At 44.9% G+C, this 19356-nt stretch overlaps 1 protein-coding gene across 1 annotated transcript in view; it reads right to left on the bottom strand.

Moving 5' to 3' along the window:
• Positions 1-19356, bottom strand: part of LOC308163924 (piwi-like protein 2) — a gene marked incomplete at both ends in the record, with an annotated part of 29347 nt that overhangs the window by 9290 nt on the left and 701 nt on the right. Inside the window, 14 exons of the mRNA XM_080538098.1 lie at positions 2473-2589; positions 8640-8741; positions 8980-9168; positions 9901-10014; positions 13407-13547; positions 14084-14176; positions 14911-14995; positions 15548-15736; positions 16219-16332; positions 16445-16525; positions 16930-17054; positions 17173-17290; positions 17435-17545; positions 18353-18473. Of these exons, the coding sequence (XP_080394224.1) occupies positions 2473-2589; positions 8640-8741; positions 8980-9168; positions 9901-10014; positions 13407-13547; positions 14084-14176; positions 14911-14995; positions 15548-15736; positions 16219-16332; positions 16445-16525; positions 16930-17054; positions 17173-17290; positions 17435-17545; positions 18353-18473 (1700 nt within the window). The remainder of the gene's footprint in view (positions 1-2472; positions 2590-8639; positions 8742-8979; positions 9169-9900; positions 10015-13406; positions 13548-14083; positions 14177-14910; positions 14996-15547; positions 15737-16218; positions 16333-16444; positions 16526-16929; positions 17055-17172; positions 17291-17434; positions 17546-18352; positions 18474-19356) is intronic.

Here is a 19356-nt window from a genome sequence, read left to right as displayed (position 1 = left end):
ATTTGAATATTGTCTGAAAGAATGCATGCAAAAGTGGAACATACAAATGCAATCTCAAATTGCATTAACATTTGAATTAGGTCCACTATATGCTTCCATACGGCGCGACTGTAATCCCGGTCGGACTGTCTCAGTGCCCAGTGCTGCCCACCCAACCACGTCGCGTCGCGTCTACTGTAAAGCGGGTTAACATGTCCTTTTCAAAGGTATTAAAATAGACGCAACGAAACATAACATCAGCCATGTGTTTCCTTGTTGGAAATTATGGATCGTGAATCGTGATTGCTTCTGCACTCTGCAGCAATCGGATTTTGATTGACAGGCAGCTGCATCTCTTCCCCCAACGGCGTTCCGGCACAGAAAGTCTTGCCGGAACGCAGCACCGGACCGTTCCGGCCCACTTTCACCTATGTATAGTAGTATAGTAGATGGTGTACATAGCCTTTATTTATGTAACCAGCTCTTTTCCCTTTTTTATTTTACCCTTGGCCCTCGTGTTTTTAGTCTTTTTCCAAGCACCAGGGGAGCCCCCCCTCCTAAATTTCGTTGTATGGTACCTGTACTGTATTAATGACAATAAAGACCATTCATTCATTCATTCATAATACTGTTTTATACTCAATACAAAATAAAATAATATATTTAGATGTCTTTAAAAGGCCAAACTGATTGCATCACTTATTAAGCCACTATCACTATAACAATACAGAATAAAATATATACATGTCTTTAAAAGAACAAACTGATTACTTATTAAGCCACTATCACTTATATTCTCCTTCTTGGCACCACGTCCCATAAGGCTTCCCGTCACTACTCAGGGTTTTTCCTGGGGAGGTGGTACCAGTGGTGTTTGACATCGGGGGGGACCCATGAAGCAGGGCTGTCTGGGGGTCCTTAAACATCAAACACTTAATTTCTTGCATTCTGGTGAATTGATATGCACCAATTTGTGCCCTTTCTCCATCAATTTATGGTGGAAATGTCATTATATATGTAAAGGAAAACACAATATTCAGGCACCAGATGACCATTCAAAATATAATGTAATATAATGCAATATAAGGCTCTCAGGCATTCTGTACTTTCAAATATGTATTCTCCTTGAGCAGTCAACATCAACTATCAGCTGTTTCGCTAGCAAACGCGAAAGCTAACTTATTTGTGAAACAGCGCCCCCGCCACCACGTCGGCGCAATGCCGCAATTGCAGTTAGAAATGAAGCTTGTAGAAAATACGACTGTCAGAGTTTTGTCGAGAGCTGGGACGGAGGCAGCCGCCTCATAGTTCTCTATGCAGGAAAAACCCTGCTACTCTCCTCTATCCATGCCCAGCGCCATTTATTCCTTACTCCTCGTTCTAGTATAGCTGTGTCTTCGCCAGGTTTAAGAAACTTGGCTTCCATTTTAATAGACTCTTACTAAAGTTAGCGAGATAGCGGGCTGCTAAAAGCGAACGTCTCTACAAGCTAACATTACACTCATTCAAACTTCTTAAGGCCCGCCCCACTACTCTGCCTCCGATTGGCTAGAAGTCGTTGGTTGGCTTGAGCAATGTGATACCATTGGTAGGCGGAACTGTCTCTTTGCTGAAGATGACTCTTTAAATTACGATGTAAACAAAAAGCATGTGATTTTATTTATTTATTTTGCTCAAAATTCCCCCGCGCCGGAAATCCGGCACCGTGCCGGAGAACTTTAAGCCCTGCAAGAAGGTTTGCTGTGTCTCTCAGCAGTCTCAAGAGCGTAGAGGAGATACCCGGGAGATGGGCCATTACACAAGGAGAGCTGGACAGGGCTAACCCAGCAGCAGGACCGGTATCTGCTCCTTTATGTGAGGAAGAACAGGAGGAGCCCTGCCAGAGCCCTACAAAATGACCTCCAGCTGGCTACTCATGTGCATGTTTCTGACCAAATAGAAACAGATTCCATGAGGGTGGCATGAGGACCAGACGTCCTCTAGTGGGACGTCCAGCACCATGCAGCTCGATTGGCATTTGCCAGAGAACACCAGAACTGGCAGGTTCGCCATTGGCGCCCAGTTCTCTTCACAGATGAAAGCAGGTTCACCCTGAGCACATGTGACAGACGTGAAAGCACCTGGAGACGCTGTGGCGAACGTTATGCTGCCCGCAACATCATCCAGCATGACCGGTTTGGTGTGTCAGTGACGATCTGGGGAGGCATATCCTCGAAGTGTTCCCTTCATTTCTTTGAGCAGTGCATTTTCGTTCAGTTATTGTCTCGTCTTTTGTCACAGAAAAACTAATATTTTAATATTTACAGAACATCTTTGTCCTTTATCTTGTTTAATATCGTTTTTAATATCTCTCTGTTTTTATCTTGTTGTGTTTTTGATATCTCTTTGTTTTTACCTACTTGTCCTGCATTATAGTATAAATACAGTCTGATTGATTGATCTTACCATAGTCACCTTCGTGGACACCCAGCATAATACGAGTTTCATACTCACCAGAGGGATTTTCACAGTCCACAGCTCTCCCCCAAGTTTACAGTTCATCTGCAGCAAGATCTTCTGGGCGATGCTCCTCAGCTTCTGAGGCTGGGAGATGGTCCGGATATTGATGACCTACACAATGTGAACAAACACAAGTGATTAAACCTTTGGGTTTGACTGAACAAGCAGTTGAGAAACATTTGGTTTTGTGTATAGTCTCTGTCCCTAGCCCCTACTCCCAGCATTCACATATCAAATCAAATCAAATTTTATTTGTATAGCGCATTTCTTACAAGATGCAACTCAATGCGCTTCACATAATGAACATTCTCAGTCAATCAATCAATCAATCAATCAATACTGACAGAGCCGCAAGCAGGCAAAAGTAAAAGTAAAAACCTGTACACTATGTAGCCAGGAAAATTCCCTTGCAGCCCTCTATACATAGAGCGACTACTAGCCAGTTTGCCTACCAGCACCCAGCGGTGGGCCCCCACACCCCCCCCCCGGGGAGCCCCCGCCGCCCCACACACCCAGCCCGCCCCACCACCAGCACACCCGGCCCAGCCAAGCAAGCACAGATCACAAAGGCCCCGCACAAGGACGGCCAAGCAGGTGACCCGGCGGCGGAACAGACCAAGCACACCGGGCAGCCGGGGGCCCCCAAGGGGAGGCCCAAGGACCACCGGCGCAAAGCAAGCAAGCAAGGGCGAAAAACCTGTACACCATGTATCCAGGAAAAGTTCCATGCATATTATCGGCGTACACATATCTCCCTCATTACACATACTGTATCTCCCTCCCCACAGTGATCCGCAACGCCCCCACCCTGGACTCCTTCAAACTAGCCCTCAAAACTCATCTGTTCTCCAAGGCCTTTGGCCCCTAGTCATTGTTTCAGTTTTGCTTTTGTTTGTTTTCTGTTTTGTCTGTCCGATCATTCCCCTGTAAAGCGTCCTTGGGCTTTTTGAAAGGCGCTATATAAATTAAAGTTATTATTATTATTATTATTATTATCTGAAAGGATATAACTGTGATGGGAGACCGTTTTCTCATCTGTCATTTATTATATTCTTATAATTATCGTAGAAAAGATACCGCTTCAGTCAAACTATACAACCATCTAACTAACTATCCAAATCCCACAGGACTACTTTAACACATCATACCAAACGGACGCCCGCGGGTGCGAGGTGAGACTATAATAAAACAACTCTGCCATTGTGAAGCCCATGCCCTCCTCCATCCCCCATTTTACCCCAATCGTGTTTTTAACATAATAGCATTATTCCAAAAAAAGAAAACGGGAGGCATTTCCATGACTACCACAGCTTTTTTTGATCGCCGACTTCTCCTAGTCACGTCCTGAGGTGTGGTTAACGCCTGCTCCCAAAAGGCGCAAATGGACCGCTTGCACTCTCAGTCTAGCTTTGACCCTCATGATGATGAATTGAAGCTGACACTACAGTTATGAATGGCTTACCCATTTCAACCTCAACAGCAACACAGACAGGCTATCATTATTTGCATGATCAAAGCGATGACATAAAACCCAGTGCAGCATGTGAAGAACCGCCATGCGCCCTTCATCACACCGGTGTTTCCAAACGCTAATTACATTAGTTTCACTCCAGACGTCACATTTGACTGCAGGTTGTTGTTGTTTTTACAGTAGGCTATTTACCGTTAGGGATGCTCCGATTTATCGGCCACCGATTTAAATCGTCCGATTTCACTCCAAATGACTCGATCGGTGATCGGCAAAAATGGCCGATCGCAAAAACCGATCTTTTTTGCATTGCTCTACTTTTCCGACGTGCGAATGCGGCAGCGGAAGGATCCGTCAGTCGCGAATGCGATGCGGCAGCGGAAGGATCCGCTGTCAGACTCGTGCATGGCCATGTCGTCAGTTTGGCAGTTTTTCACAGTGTCCCCAAAAGATCCGAAAAATGCTATATGCAACGTCTGCAAACAAGACATCTCTCGTGGAGGACAGTCAAGTAAGTCGTACAATACGACAAACCTTATACGACATTTGACGAATCGTCATGTAACGGAGTTTCGTGAATATGAGAAGGTAAAGGCTGCTGCAACATCAGCAGCAGCGGGCCCGTCTATGAAGCTAAAACAGCCCACAGTTTTGGCAGCGTTTCAAAGCAGCGAGCCATACCGTAGCGATAGTAAAAAAGCAAAAGACATAACAAAGGCAGTAATGGAATTTATTGGGCTAGATGAACAGCCTCTATCAGTGGTACAGGATGCGGGTTTCACACGGCTGTTAACCCATTTGGATCCGCGGTACAAAATACCCGGACGCAAGTACTTCACCGACGTCGCTTTGCCCGAGTTATACCAGACCGTATATAACAACATTAACACCCTTCTACAAAGCAACGTAACTGCTATTAGTTTTACCTCGGATATTTGGAGTTCAAGTGTGTCACCGATGTCCATGCTGAGTCTTACCGCACAATGGATCAACGACAACTTTGAACTGAAGCAGGCGGTTCTACACTCCCAAGAGTTTTCAGGTTCACACACGGCTGCGGCGTTGGCAGGTGCATTCAACACTATGTTGGAGTCATGGAACATCCCGAAAGACAGAGTGCATGTGATACTTCGGGACAATGCCCAAAATATGGCAAAGGGCATGAGAGATGCTGGTCTACCCAGCTTAGGCTGCATGGCACACAGCCTGCAACTTGTCGTGAAAGAGGGACTGTTGTCACAGCGTGCCATCCGTGACATACTGGCTATGGGGAGACGAATTGTCGGACATTTTAAACATTCGTCTTCGTCTTATTCGCGTCTTCAAGACATACAGAAACAGCTTGGTCAACCTCTGCATAGATTGCAACAAGATGTAGAAACGAGGTGGAATAGCTCTTTTTATATGCTACAGAGTCTCCTCGAGCAGAAACGCGTGTTGCTGTCCTATGCAGCCGACTACGATTTGCCATGCACCTACAACGCCAGTCAGTGGAAACTGATGGAAAATATAGTGTCACTACTTACACCATTCGAGGAGCTTACACGAGACATCAGTTCATCAACAGCGTCGGCAGCGGATGTTATTCCAGCCATCATGGCACTGACCCGTCTGCTCCAGACAAGTGCTGAAACTGACCAGGGTGTTAAGACGGCGAAAGAAACACTTTTGGAAGCTCTCCGAAAGCGATTCAGCCTCATCGAATCTGAGCCTCTCTACGTCCTGGCTACAGTACTTGATCCCAGGTGAGTAACATAGGCTATTTTATAGCCTATTTTTTTCTGTAGGTTTACCGCAAATAAATAAATGTCAGGCCAATGTTTTATTTTGTCATGAAAGGTACAAGGACCGTTACTTCACAAACGATGCTTGCAAGACCCATGCACGCACATTGCTTTCCGGTGTCCTGGCCACAAAAGCAGGTTAGAACTGTAGTGTAGAATAGAACGTTTAATTTGTCGTATACTGTATAACGAGTACAGAACTGTTAGGCCTGCGTTTAAATTATTGGCCCCGTTTGTCCCTACAGTGTCTTCAGACCCACCACGGACAGGCGAAGAAACGCACACAGAGCCTCCCCGCAAAGTGGCCCGAGCAGGGTCGTTGCAGGCCATGTATTCCGAAATATTGAATACTCAGGAGGAACAGGGTGCTCCCGACAGCTGTGATTCTGCAAACTTGCAGACTAAATTCTATCTCTGTGAGGCACCGATAGCACGAAGCGCACCACCTTTGGCTTTCTGGCAGGTCAATAAGGACCGTTTTCCAGCGCTTGCCGAGGTTGCCCGTGTGTATCTTGGCGCACCCTGCACAAGTGTTAACAGCGAGCGTCTGTTCAGCACAGCGGCACACATTATTGATGAGAAAAGAAATAGACTATCATCAAAGAATGCAGAGATGCTGATTTTCATAAAGATGAATTTACCCTCCATGCTTACAGAGTGAAGTTCTGTATTTAGAGTATAGGATTTAGCATAGGACTGGGTCTGGCATTCATTTTGATATTTGTAGAAATTAGGCTACCTTTGTTCTTTCACATTCTGTTTGTTCTGTGCCATCTTTGTTCTTTCACATTTATTGTTTATTTGTATTTACACATTTCATTGAAAATCAGAATTTAGAGTTGGGACTGAGGTTCAGATATTTTATATATTATTATTTATTTATCTTACTGTATGAAGGCATTTGCCCTCCATGCTTAGAGTGAAGTTCAAGTGATATGAGACTTCCATAAATATTTTCATATAATGTCCCAATTTAGTTTCCTTTTTTTACCAAGCTGTTGGCAACTTGTATAGCCTATTGTTAATTAAAAGAGGTTACATTCAAATTAAATGTGTCATTTAGCATTTGTCTGATATACTGTATATTGAAGTAGGCTATATATATATACTGAATAATTATTTTGAGGGCCTATTCAGGGGGCAGGGGGAACATTGATTGGATGACACAGGTGGACTTGAGTGAGGATTCCAAGGGCAGGAACACAGGTGGATTTGATGATTGGACACGTGGACTGGGCAAAACGATGAACACCTGGGGAAGACAGATAACTGAACAGAAAACATAGGAGGACGTAACAGTATGTAAACCATGAAGGCCACGTTTATGATGTCTTTTATACAGCCATATCCACTGACTTGGGCTTCAGGCCCTAACTGGGTGATAGGCCAGACTTTTACTATGCCATAAAAATGGGTCTGCATTTGCTTGGTGCCTAATGGATCAAAACTTTTGTCTAAAAAGCAAAAAATATGTAGGCTATCCAGTCAGTAGGCCTACAGCTATGTATTTAAAAAAAAATCGGTATCGGTATCGGTTGATCTTGGAAAAAAAAATCGGTGATCGGTATCGGCCCCAAAAATCCAGATCGGAGCATCCCTATTTACCGTTACACCAACGATGTCCGTCAATGTTATATTCAATATGGAAGCTCTTTAAAATGATATTCTAATGATTCCTAAGTCCTGACCTGACACCGCCAGTTCATTATTTGCAACATCGTATTGACCGAATTCAATGCAGGGGTGCAAACTGGTGATGGCCCAAAAAGGTGACACTTTTGCCTGAAAACTAAGAAAATGATCAATGCGTGGCTAACCTTAGAGGTTCCCGGGGGGGGGGTAGTGCTAGCACTAATAGTGCTAAATGGATATCGCTAGCACTAACGGTGGTCTAACAATGAGGCGCGTGTAAGTAGCGGCAGCCCTGACCTTAACACCTGCAGAATTACTTCGAAAACAGTTTACTGTGACTGTTGTTCTCCACGCTGTCAGGAATTGTACCTAGCTGCCTGAAGCTAAAAGTTATTTCAACAGTAGTGGAGTTCAGCAGACAGGAAGATTAGTTAGCTCGCGCATCATGAGACTTGGATGACACTTAGACCCCCCCCCCCCCACCCAAATTTTTTTTTTTGCAGATCGACACAATTCACATGGATGACCTATTTTAAGGTGAAAACTGCTAATTTAGCAGAAAGGTGACAAGTTTGCACCCCTGCGAATGATTCCACTGATACACTAAGGAATGGCAGGCTCCAGACATAAACCTGGGTACGTTGGTTAGTAAGGAGGGCCGGGCTTCTAGTGTCAAAATGTGCTCTTTGGCGTTAACATTTTTATTTTCTATTTCTTACATATGTAAGAAGAAGAATGTGAGTATTGTCTAATTATAGTTTTTTCAAATACAGATCAAAACGTGTATGTTCTTGCTGGATTTAAAACCAAAGTAGTGCCTACACAGATGGATGGAGGCCTGTTCACCTAGGTTATGTTCTAGTTCTCCTTGAAGCAAGCCCACATTACCTCCATGTAGTGGTTCTGTTATCGCACTCCATGTTGTCTATCTACATTACCACGACGACAGCATGCGTAACAGGGCAGCAGAGCACTCGTCAATTGAAACAGCGGGAAACAAAACCGAAGTGGTTATATATTGCTCGCAAAAAAAACAACAACATCTGAAATGATATTCCAGGATAATTCTCATGGAACCCGGGGAACTTCGAAATCAATTGAGACCCAACTGAGAAACTGTCAGATTTTCAAGGTCTTACATTTCATTTCTGAGCGTCAAATTCGAGTACTTTAAGCGCTTTGAACATTGAAGGGGTTTGGGTCTGTGGTGAGCCCTGCTTTGAACATTGAAGGGGTTTGGGTCTGTGGTGATCCCAGTGGTGAGAGGCGTGACGGACCTGCGAGGGGACGGGGTTCTGGACGCAGCACATCTTCTTGATGGCGCTGTAGAGGTCGTCTCTGTTGCCTGTCATGATGCACACCACCATCTGCACGTTGGGCTGAAACGCGCCACGATAAAAGAGAGAGAGAGAGAGGGAAAGTTCATGAATACAGTCACTATGGTAACCTGAACCACCCCACTCACTGGCTTTTGTTCTGTACGATAAACTCAATCAAATCAATAAACTCATTACTTCACAACACTTGTCTCAAGTCGGCAGGCACTACCGTCCGTGTGTTATGAACGACACCCTCGCGGAGTGAGACAGACAGACGCCTGTCGGCCCCCCCCCCTACCTGTCTGGTGAGCTGGGAGTGGATGCTCTTGACGTAGGTCTCCGTGCGGTCGTCCCTCAGCTCCACCCGGATGGGTCGGTCCAGACGCAGACCCATGGGCCCCGCCACCTTCCCGAAGGTGGCCACCAGCTCCTCCGTCTGGTCGGCGCAGCGGGGGGGGTAGAAGATGGCCCAGCAGCGCATGGGGATCTTGAGAGACAAACGGACCAGGACAGTGAGCGGATGAAAACCGAACGCTCTACACTTTTTCTATCTTATTTGAAACAAATAATACATTGAACAAGACAAGAAAGTGGCCTGGGGAGTAGCACCACGGTTCTACAGTGCACACATACGCCCATGTCGGCCTGGGTTCGAATCAGACCCATGCCCTGCTGACATACCCTTCTTCTCCTTACTCTCCTGTCTGTCTTCACTATCTCTGTCCAATGAAATGACAAATATGAGTGGGACTGCCCCACTCAGAAAAAAATAACCTGTAAACGGTGGCAATAAAAAAGTGCAGGTGAGACAGGAGGACGTACTTGTATATAAACATCTCACCTGATGGCTGTTCTACATTTGACAACCAAGATAACCCGAGAGGTAGACATACCTCCAGGCAATCAGTGAAGCCTGAAGAAACCAACCACTCACACACGGTAATGGAAATTTGCCCTCGACAGCATGAAATGAGGAGAGAGCGATACAGACACAATTAATCAGGCTGAGTGAGTTGCCGCTCAGAAAGCCAAAAAAACATTTGTGTGACAGGGAGGCCCTCAGGCTGTTTTCAATTTCTCTTGTTTTGTCGATTAACAGTTTGAGGGGTCCACGTATCGCGGCGGCACGGAGCATCTTTAATCAACTCTGATAAAGATCGCGGCGCATGCACAAGTCAGTCCCTTGGCAGGATAGCGCAGTGGTCGACCCTAGACTCACACAGCTGATGGAAGCGTCCCTGCAAATCTCCCTGGACCAGTTGACGTCAGCGCCCGTGACAAAGGATGCAGACTGCAGACAGATGGTCTCCAAGGGCAGAGATCTTCCTGTAGTCTGACGCAAAAAAGAGAAGTGTTAAAATCGGTCAAAGAGAAGGTTCAGGGTCTGTGTTAGTGATAGAAACTTTCCATGTCAGTGTCCATCATTGTAGTTGCATTTCCTCAGCCGGTGCTTACTTAGTTAGAACAAAACATTTCTAGTTTATAGTGCAAGTCGTGCTTCGGTAGCAAGTCGTGCTTCGGTAGCAAGTCGCAGCCCAATGCTGACAACAGCTAAAGACCTCACATGCCCATGCTTTTTACATTTACATTTCTTACATTTTTGGCATTTAGCAGACGGCTTATTCCAAAGCGACTTACAATCAATACATTTGACTAAGCAAGTGAATCATCAATCCACTAGGGCTGCCACAAACGATTATTTTCATAGTCGACTAGTCACCGATTAATTTAACGATTAGTCGACTAATCGGATCATAAATTACAGCTTATCGCACAATTACTCAATCGCTCTTATTTAGCTATCATCTTCTAAATCAGCTTCTAAATTTAGCTTGAAGTTGTTAGTTGTTGTTGTAGGCATGTGCTAACTAAAAATAAAGACAATTAAAATGATTGTTCACTCAAAAATAGATATTTTAATGAACTTTGCAGATTTATTTCTGGCATCACTTGCATGTAATGTAATGTAAAGAGTAGTAGAGGGTGCAAACTGCTGAGTAAAATGAGGTAGGCTAGGCACTAGGCAACCAAAAGAATACAAAAACAAAAGTAAATACTTGTACAGAGTACAAAAGTTTTGCTTTGCTTCACTCATCTCATAGTAGAACGCGCCTTCTTAGCACTGTAACGTTAAGACAAAATTTTTAGCTATTTGATAAGTATCGCTTTGATGACAACGTAAAATAATGTAAGAAGGCTTTTAACGTAACGATATCGTTAGCCAATAACAAGCTAACTAGCTTACCGAGACGAGCCATCGTCTTCCTCGTCATCTGCCACAACGTGCTTCCTTTTTAGATGCTCGCGCATCATAGACGTGCTGCCATGATAAGCGAGTTCAGCTTTGCAAATTTTACATTTTACATTCTTTTTTTCAACGTTGTGGTTGAAATGCTCCCACACTTTAGAGGTACGAGGACAGGAAGACATTTCTCTGTTTGTTTTTCCGGGGAAGTCACGTGTGCCCCGGATGACCGACACTGCGCATGTACATCAAAGACACTGGGAGACGCTAGCCAGTGGCAGCTTCAGGGAAGAAAAACGAATGCTTATCGAATGAAATGAATGGTCTTTATTGTCATTGATATAGTACAGGTACCAAACAACGAAATTTGGGAGGGGGGGCTCCCCTGGTGCTAGGCAAAAAAAAAAAAAAAAAAAAAAAACAACGCTTATTTCAGCTAAAAAAAAACATGCGACTACGGCGATTACCAAATATGTCGGCGACGATTTTGGTAGTCGACGTCGTCGTGACTAGTCGACTAATCGTGGCAGCCTTACAATCCACCAGTCGTAGCAGGAAGAGTAATCCAGCTCAGGCCCGGGGCCATTGATAGAAGGAAAACCTTCTTCTATCACCTTCTTCTAAACCTCGGTTTTTCTTACGTTTTTTTTTTTATATAGACACTGGAGAAACAGAGAAACAGTACAACGGGGTCAATAGAAGTTTTTAGGGGACACAGTAGAGGGGAAAAGCGGGTGTCTTCAGGAGACGCAGTGCTGGGGGGCAGTAGATGTCTCAGGAGGAGCAGTTAAGGTGTAACCTGAAGAGATGGGTCTTCAGTCTACGACGGAAGATGGGTAGTGACTCTGCAGTTCTGACAGCCGTGGGAAGCTCATTCCACCAGCGGGGAGCCAGTGTATGTGTGCAGTTTTTCAAGTTTGCTAGAAACCCATCTTTGCAAATAGGATACATTTTGAACACCAAAGGAATCAACTTACATTTGTATTTCTACCAGTCGGTTACGTACGTCTGTTCTGTGAGCTTAATGGCTGACTGGCCGGGGAAATGTTCATGCACCCTTGCGACCAACAATGTTTACATGATCATAAAGAGGAAGGAGAGAGTTATATTCGTGATATACCACTCTCATATCGATGTTGACTCATATCTATAGCGTATCGAATGATCGACATTGGTGCTCGTCGCGAGTTTGTGTGCATTAAATGTTTCAAGTGGGAAATCAGTCCCAGGTGCTCGTAAAACCAGGTTGTGGATTTGTGCATATGTGCATGAAGGATTAGGAGTCAGGGGCTATGCATAAACGCTCTTTCGCCTTCACCGTAGAGTCCTCTGTAACTCGTTAGGTGTTTGTGTTTCAGCAGCTGTCCTGATCCATTAGGAGATGTCAGAAAGTCCTGCCAGCTGTCCATCATCAGCGGGGAGGGACTCTTGAGAATAGCTCTTACCCTTCTCGCTGTACACTGCTTTTAGTTGATTAAGGAGGACAGCCCTCTAACAAGCCACTTTAGGGGAGGAGTTTTCCCCCCCTCTCGTCTACATCAGTTCCTTCACTTTTCTAAGGATCCTAACTTCCGGTGGCGCTGCTCTGTAGCGACCCGGGCTGCCTCGTCCTAGATGTTTGTTTGTTTTATCGTGTTTTTAGCAGTTTAACGCTGTGTGAGCCTGTATTCATACCTGTGTGGTAACGAGATGATGGTTTTAGCAAGACTACTGTTCATTATTTTTATCGTCTGGGAGCTTATAAAACAATGTCGAAACTTTTAAACTGCACCAGATGAATGTGAACATATCTTGCTTATCGTTTTATTTCCACTCCTGTTTTAATCAGGGCTGCCTTCTGTTTGTGTGTTAACATTCTGTATTGTCTGTTGCTCTTTGTTGGCTGCTGTGGGGTGCAAGCCCAATACAAATCTCCCAGTGATGAGACAATAAAGTGACTTTTGACTTTGACTTCTTCATTTAGGCCTAGACAGAGTTCCTACAAGTCAAATTTAAGACCTTTTTGGAGACCTCTTTAAATAGAATTTTAGACCTATTCGCAACACCATATGATCGCTTTGTGTCATCCTTGAGGTGATGAAATTAGGGATTTCACTGCCATACAGACAAAAAAGGAAGCGAATTTGATTTTTTTTGGGTTCCAGCTTGATTAATTTCTGCATAAATAGATGTGGTCGGACTGATTTCCTTGCAGGATCTCATTTTTAAGACTTAGTACCTCATTTTTAGACCGAATAACTGAATAACTAACTTTGTTGGATTTTAGACTTTAAGGCTTTTTAAGACCAGCGCGGGAACCCTGAATAAGGCATTACGCTTTATAGATTCTAGAAAGGTTGTGGAGTACAGCTTTTTGTGCTTGGTGAACAGACAGTTACAGGTAACGACAGAGAAACAGTAGAGTGACAGAAGAGAGAGAATGACAGAAGGGCCAGAGAGTAAGGAGGTTGTGTGTGTGTGTGTGTGTGTGGAGGTCTCACCACCAGGATGTCCTGGCTGACGTCCAGCCCCCAGCGAGCCAGCTCTGTCTCGGCTTCCTGGTTAGTGTTGATGTGCTTCAGGAGCTGCTTCAGTGAATGGGTGTGCTGCTCAGCGTTCACGTTGATGTGCATGGTCAGGTCCTAGGTACACAAAAGCAAGGCCGAGTTACTGTTACCGTCAATGACTGTGTTAAGAACAGGGCTTCATACAGGAACAGTAGCTGGACATTGTCTGAGACATTTTTGTTATGGAAAAGATGACATACCTTTTGAGACTCAAAATCAATATATTTGAAAAATACTGGGGAAAAATGGAACATTTATATGAAACGTGACATCTTCTAATTTAATACCCATTCAGTATATTCAATATTCAATATATTACCAGTAACATGTTTATTGAAACACCTCCGGACTTCTTATTTTCTCCCTTTTTTCTTACTTTTCTTTTTCTTTTCACTTTTTTACCCCTCTGTTGAGGGGCCATGCTTTGTTTCTTTACCCTTTGTTTTACCATTTAAGATGGAGATATGATGTCCTGTCCATGTCTATGCTGAAACCCAATAAAAACTCAAGTGATAGAAAAAAAAGAAAAAAAAGAACAGGGCTTCATGAACGGTGGAGGTCAAGGGACACCACCCCAGGCGGAGCCTGAGCGGCTGACACGACGACTTTACCTTCATGGCCCGGAAGTCCTTTCTCATCCTGTCAGGGATCCCCGTCATGAAGGACAGTTCGGGCAGGAGGAGGATCTCGCGGGTTATGACTTGCTGTAAGACACATAGGTTCCCGTAACATTATCTAGCACCAGTGGTGTAGTCTAGTTTTTTTCTAGTGGGTATACTGTGATTTTTCCCTCCCAGCCTCATATCGTTAATTCCGGAACGCCATATAAATAAATCTGCACTCTCTGTCTAACGTTATATATCTAACATTACATGTTATAAGGCTGATCTGTGCATGATAGTGCTGCATTTTGACATATTTCAGGTCGCATTTCTCCCCCCCCGTTGATGATATATGACGCTATAGTCAGTCCCAGTGGTCCAAAAGTCAAGTGAGTCATAACACAGACGGGGTGAATTTTATGAATGAAAGTGTGAAAGTTCTGTCACAAAACGCTGTTACGTATCCTCACACATTTTTAAGTGGTTATACGGAAATCCATGGCCTTTCCTATAGTGCTATAGTGGGTATACGGCGTAGTCCTGCATATCACGAAGACTACACCACTGTCTAGGAGGTAAATGTGCTAATACAATAGAGGTATGAAAAGCCCACACATGCTGAAATGACGTTCAATACTCAGCACAGACAGTAGGTGGCATTGATTTTTAAGAATTTAGACGAGTCCTGTATAAAGTCTAGATGTTGTGATCCAAATCCTAGTTTGAGATGAATATTGCACACCATGAGTATGTAGCACAATAACAACAGCTGCATTGAGGTACAGAAATCTAGTGCCCTTCTTTGCATTTCATGTGAACTAGGACGATAGTTTGACCTTTTCTCCGGGCTTGGACCTTTCCTTTGGGCGGTGGACCAGCATGGGTTGGTCTCCCTCTTTTACAGTGATGCCATAGTTTTTGCTGTTGAGATAAGAAGCAAAGCAGGTTAGAATATACACTAGACTATTTATTTTTATTGCTGCATTTAATTGTAGTATTGTTCATTTTGACTGTATTGCTGTAGTTTAATTGTATTGTTGTTCATGTTTACTTTATTGTGTATTAGAATTGTATTGTCATATTTACATTTTACTGTTAAGCCCCTTGTATTGCACGAAAGGCTCTATGTAAATAAAGCTTGATTGATGGACATTAAAAAAATATAAAAAATAATTTAAAAAGAAAAACACTTTATTCAAACGTGGCATGGCACTCGTCCTTCCAAAGCTGATCTCTGAACCATCAGACCTACCTGTAGTAGTCCACAAAGCTGATCTGGGAACAGTCAGAGAGACCTACCTGTATAGACCACAAAGCTGATCTCTGAACCATCAGACCTACCTGTAGTAGTCCACAAAGCTGATCTGGGAACAGTCAGAGAGACCTACCTGTATAGACCACAAAGCTGATCTCTGAACCATCAGACCTACCTGTAGTAGTCCACAAAGCTGATCTGGGAACAGTCAGACCTACCTGTAGTAGTCCACAAAGCTGATCTGGGAACCGTCGGCCATAGTGAAGGTGTCTTTGGGGGACTTGCTCCACACGATGTCGTCGATGCGGTAGGTGCGGTTGTTGTAGCGGGTGATGACGATGCTGCCTATCAACTCCTTGGTGCACTCGTCCTGGAAGCTCTCTCTGCTCTGCTGGAAGATCACGTTCCTTCAAAGCAGAAGGGCCCATGAGTCCCCCTGTCACCGCTCACTGTCTTACCGCATCCACCTGTCAGTCTATCTACAAGCTACAAGCCCCGTAGGTGGGCTTAAAGTGGTTGAAGCCAAGGACTTTGTATCCTTGAGTTGTATCCTATTCTATCCTATCCTTGTGTCTAAATCCGTGCCACTGCACAGATTGAAAATGATGCCTGTGTTTAAACATATATATGAAGTGAGTATATATGAGTATCAGTGAATGTGCCAAGACTGTGTGGTCTGTATGCCCAGGGACAAGGCATAATGTGTGTTTAAATGTGGATGAACATTCTAAGCACTGTGAGTAAAAATGCATCACTTCCATGAAAAGTTGTATCATGTACAATTCGCTGCAGCACATTGTGTCTTGGCAAGCGCTCTGGTCGTACGGTAAGCCCAATGTGACCACCCCTTCAGGGAGGGAGGCCGTGACAGACGCAGGGTGCTGCTCACATGACATCCAGGACCGAGTCGTTCCTCAGCACTTTGTGGGACACGTCCACTGCGAGGTACAGGCCTCCGTCCGTGCGCTTTATGGTGGTGGAGTAGCCTGGCCACACCTGCAGCCTGTGGGGACAGAGGGTCAGCTGCAAGTTAGCATGGGAAAAAAATACCAAAGAAAGAAAAAAAGAGTTTAAAATGCGTTTCTTTGAAGTCCAAACTCATTACTAGTACTTACCGGTGTTTCCCCAGTATGACCGCGCTGGTCGGATCGTAGTGATTCCGCCCCACCAGCTTCAGGCCCAGGATCCTCATGACCCTTGACCCCCCCCCCCCCCACACACACACACACACACACACACACACACACACACGGGACAGACATAATTCAATCAAGCTCAATTGAACGTTCGGTACAGACATCCCTTTTTTTCCTATGGTTACACATAGAAATAATAAATAATAATAATTTGTATAATTAGTTACTTTGGCGAGGAGCTGTCCGAAAATGGATCGTTTCTAAATCTAAGTCTGGCTTTGTGTAAAACAGTTTTTTTTTTTCCGCTATTGAGCGAGCATAATCATTCTATTTCGAGAACAAACAGGGCTCCCACAGAGAGGACAACAGGAGGGGTTGTCTAAACAAAAAAGCCCAGACAAGGTCTCTCCAAATGTCAATGTGCAGTGGTCATGAATGGGATTAAGGGCTTGCGCTTTCCGTACCTCCTCAACACCACGTTGTAAAACGGGAGGCACAGATCAGAACTGGGAGCTAGGATCTTGGTCAACTGGATCTTGATGTCGATCTCCTGGTTGTCAGTCCGTCTCTCGCTCTTTAGGTGAACCACCTGTAAGGGGCCGCGGGTTAACATCAGAACGGGTGCTGTTTGTCCTCGTTAGGGCTTATAAGTGCATATTCACAATTAGAATCAGCCAGGTGTCATAGAAAACCTCTATTAGACACACCTCATCCATCCGCACAGGCAGGTAGAGGATTTTGCCGTCGAAGGCGACGACCTCCCCCGTGACTGAGCGATGGTCCTTCATCATGCCAAATCTCATACCCATGGACTCAACGTTCGGACTGTGAAGCGGGACGAAAATTGAGAAAAACGTTTCACTCCTCAACAGCAGGCCAAAGTTACATTTACTCAGCTCCTAATCGCTGTCCTCTGAATATAACCTGCAATTGGATAAACAAGAGGCTAGTTTTGGTCGTAATGCTTACGTGAACGTGACGTGGTACTGGTAGACGGCCTCGTTCTTGCAACTGACGGTGATGTGGTTTGAAGCGATGGGCAGTGGAGTTCCTTGCACACCAGTCTTATGCAATGGCTCACTGCAATGAGAGAGAGAGAAAACAAACACATACAGACCAATAACAATAACAATACATCCCATTTTAGATCTTGGCATCCTAAGACGAATTCAATTTGCGGTACACGCATAATGACAGCAATATCACTTACTTCCTGATACGGTCTGAGCTAACAGTATTGGTTGTTACCATGTGAACGGTTGCTTACCGAGCCGCTTCCATCTTCAGCTCTGCCTTGGGCGGCGGTCTACCTGCAGGCATGGAAGCCTCTTGAGATGGGGATGGAGACGGCGGAGGGGCACCGGCGGAGGATGGAGACGGCATTGGACCAGGGGGGAGAGCGGGCGGCACAGTAGGCCCTCTCCCAACACCCCACGGGGGCAGCGCCGACCTTCCAACGCCCACCGTCTGAGAAGCAAAACCTCGGCCGAGGAAGCTGTAAACAGACAGACCTCAGGTCCAATATCAACGTCCTAAAACACCCTCCCGTCCCCGATTGGGTGTGAACGTACAACACATAGCTGGTAACATTTCCGGCAGGCGGGCATACAGCATAACGATCACACGGAACGATTACCTGCGCATTTACTTCAAGAAACTTTCTACAGGTAATTCCGACAGAAACAAGTGCAGAAATGAAGTGAGGGATCTGTAGGAGGGTGCACTCTGCACTAAGGCCAATGCCTCGCGCTATGAAGGTCCTTGGACGTCAGGCAGTGGTGCTGGTAGAACGCGTCACCCGGACTAACACAGCGTGAGGCGTTGGTCTTAGTCAGCCGACGGCTAGGCAGAGCTGGAGCTCGTGTGCAGCCGTGTCCCGTTCCCTACCTGCTGCCTCTCCCCATCACCTCCTCCGGGGCTCCGTCTCCCCGCGGGCCGCTGGTGACACTGACCGGGGCTGTCTGGGGCTGCAGCTCTGCGCCCCCGAAATCTCCAGTCACCCCCCGTCCTTCACCCAAAAACAACAGCAGAATACACCACAGGGGGATTCAGCACACGTCTCATCCGTTCTAGAGCTTGGGAACATTGGTAATCACAGCAAGCAGCCGTACCGTTGAGTCTTTACACATTTAACTCACATTTATGCTCACAACCACAGACACAAGAGAATTGACTGATTACTGAAGATGACTCTGTACATCAATAATAGACTTTAGGACTGCACTGTTCGGCCTCCCCCCATCTGAGAATATGCCCATTACTATGTGCCGTGTCATTGCCTTCACTACTCTACTAGCTAGACGTTCTATTCTCTTCAAATGGAAGCAAGCTTCCCCACCAACACACGATCAATGGATACGGGATGTCTTACAATACCTTCAAATGATCTCTGAATACCTTCCACACTACCTGGGATCCCCTATTAGACCATATCAAAGAACTTAGTATCACTCCTCTTTATTAAAAAAATAATAAAAAATAAAATGTAAACAAAGACTGCTATTACTTCTTGTCACGTGCTAATGATTGTTTGCAATAATAAGATTTGTAAAAAAAAAAAAAAGAGACTTTAGGAGATGGGAGATTCCATGTTCAAATGTTATTCAATGTGGAGTACTCATTTTAACTCTGGGTTGGGGGGGGGGGTCGAAGATAACCACATCCCAGCCTGACTTCATTCTAGTCTTTTTTGGTTTTATTGGAGAATAGAAGCATATAAGTCAGGTATAAGAATATACAAATGTCAAATACGAGTTATAGAATTGACTTCAAAATAAGTAAATGAACACCGTTTTTTTCTTTATCCCCCATTTGGTGTTCGAACAGAGAACTAGAACACCTTCTTTTTTTCTTTTTTTTTACCCCTAAACACCCACCCAGCCCAGACTCTC

The sequence above is a fragment of the Nansenia antarctica genome (assembly GCF_963989245.1).
Source record: "Nansenia antarctica genome assembly, chromosome: 8".
Classification (NCBI taxonomy): domain Eukaryota; kingdom Metazoa; phylum Chordata; class Actinopteri; order Argentiniformes; family Microstomatidae; genus Nansenia; species Nansenia antarctica.
The sequence above is the reverse complement of the archived record's forward strand: the minus strand, read 5'-3'. Positions and strand labels throughout refer to the sequence as shown.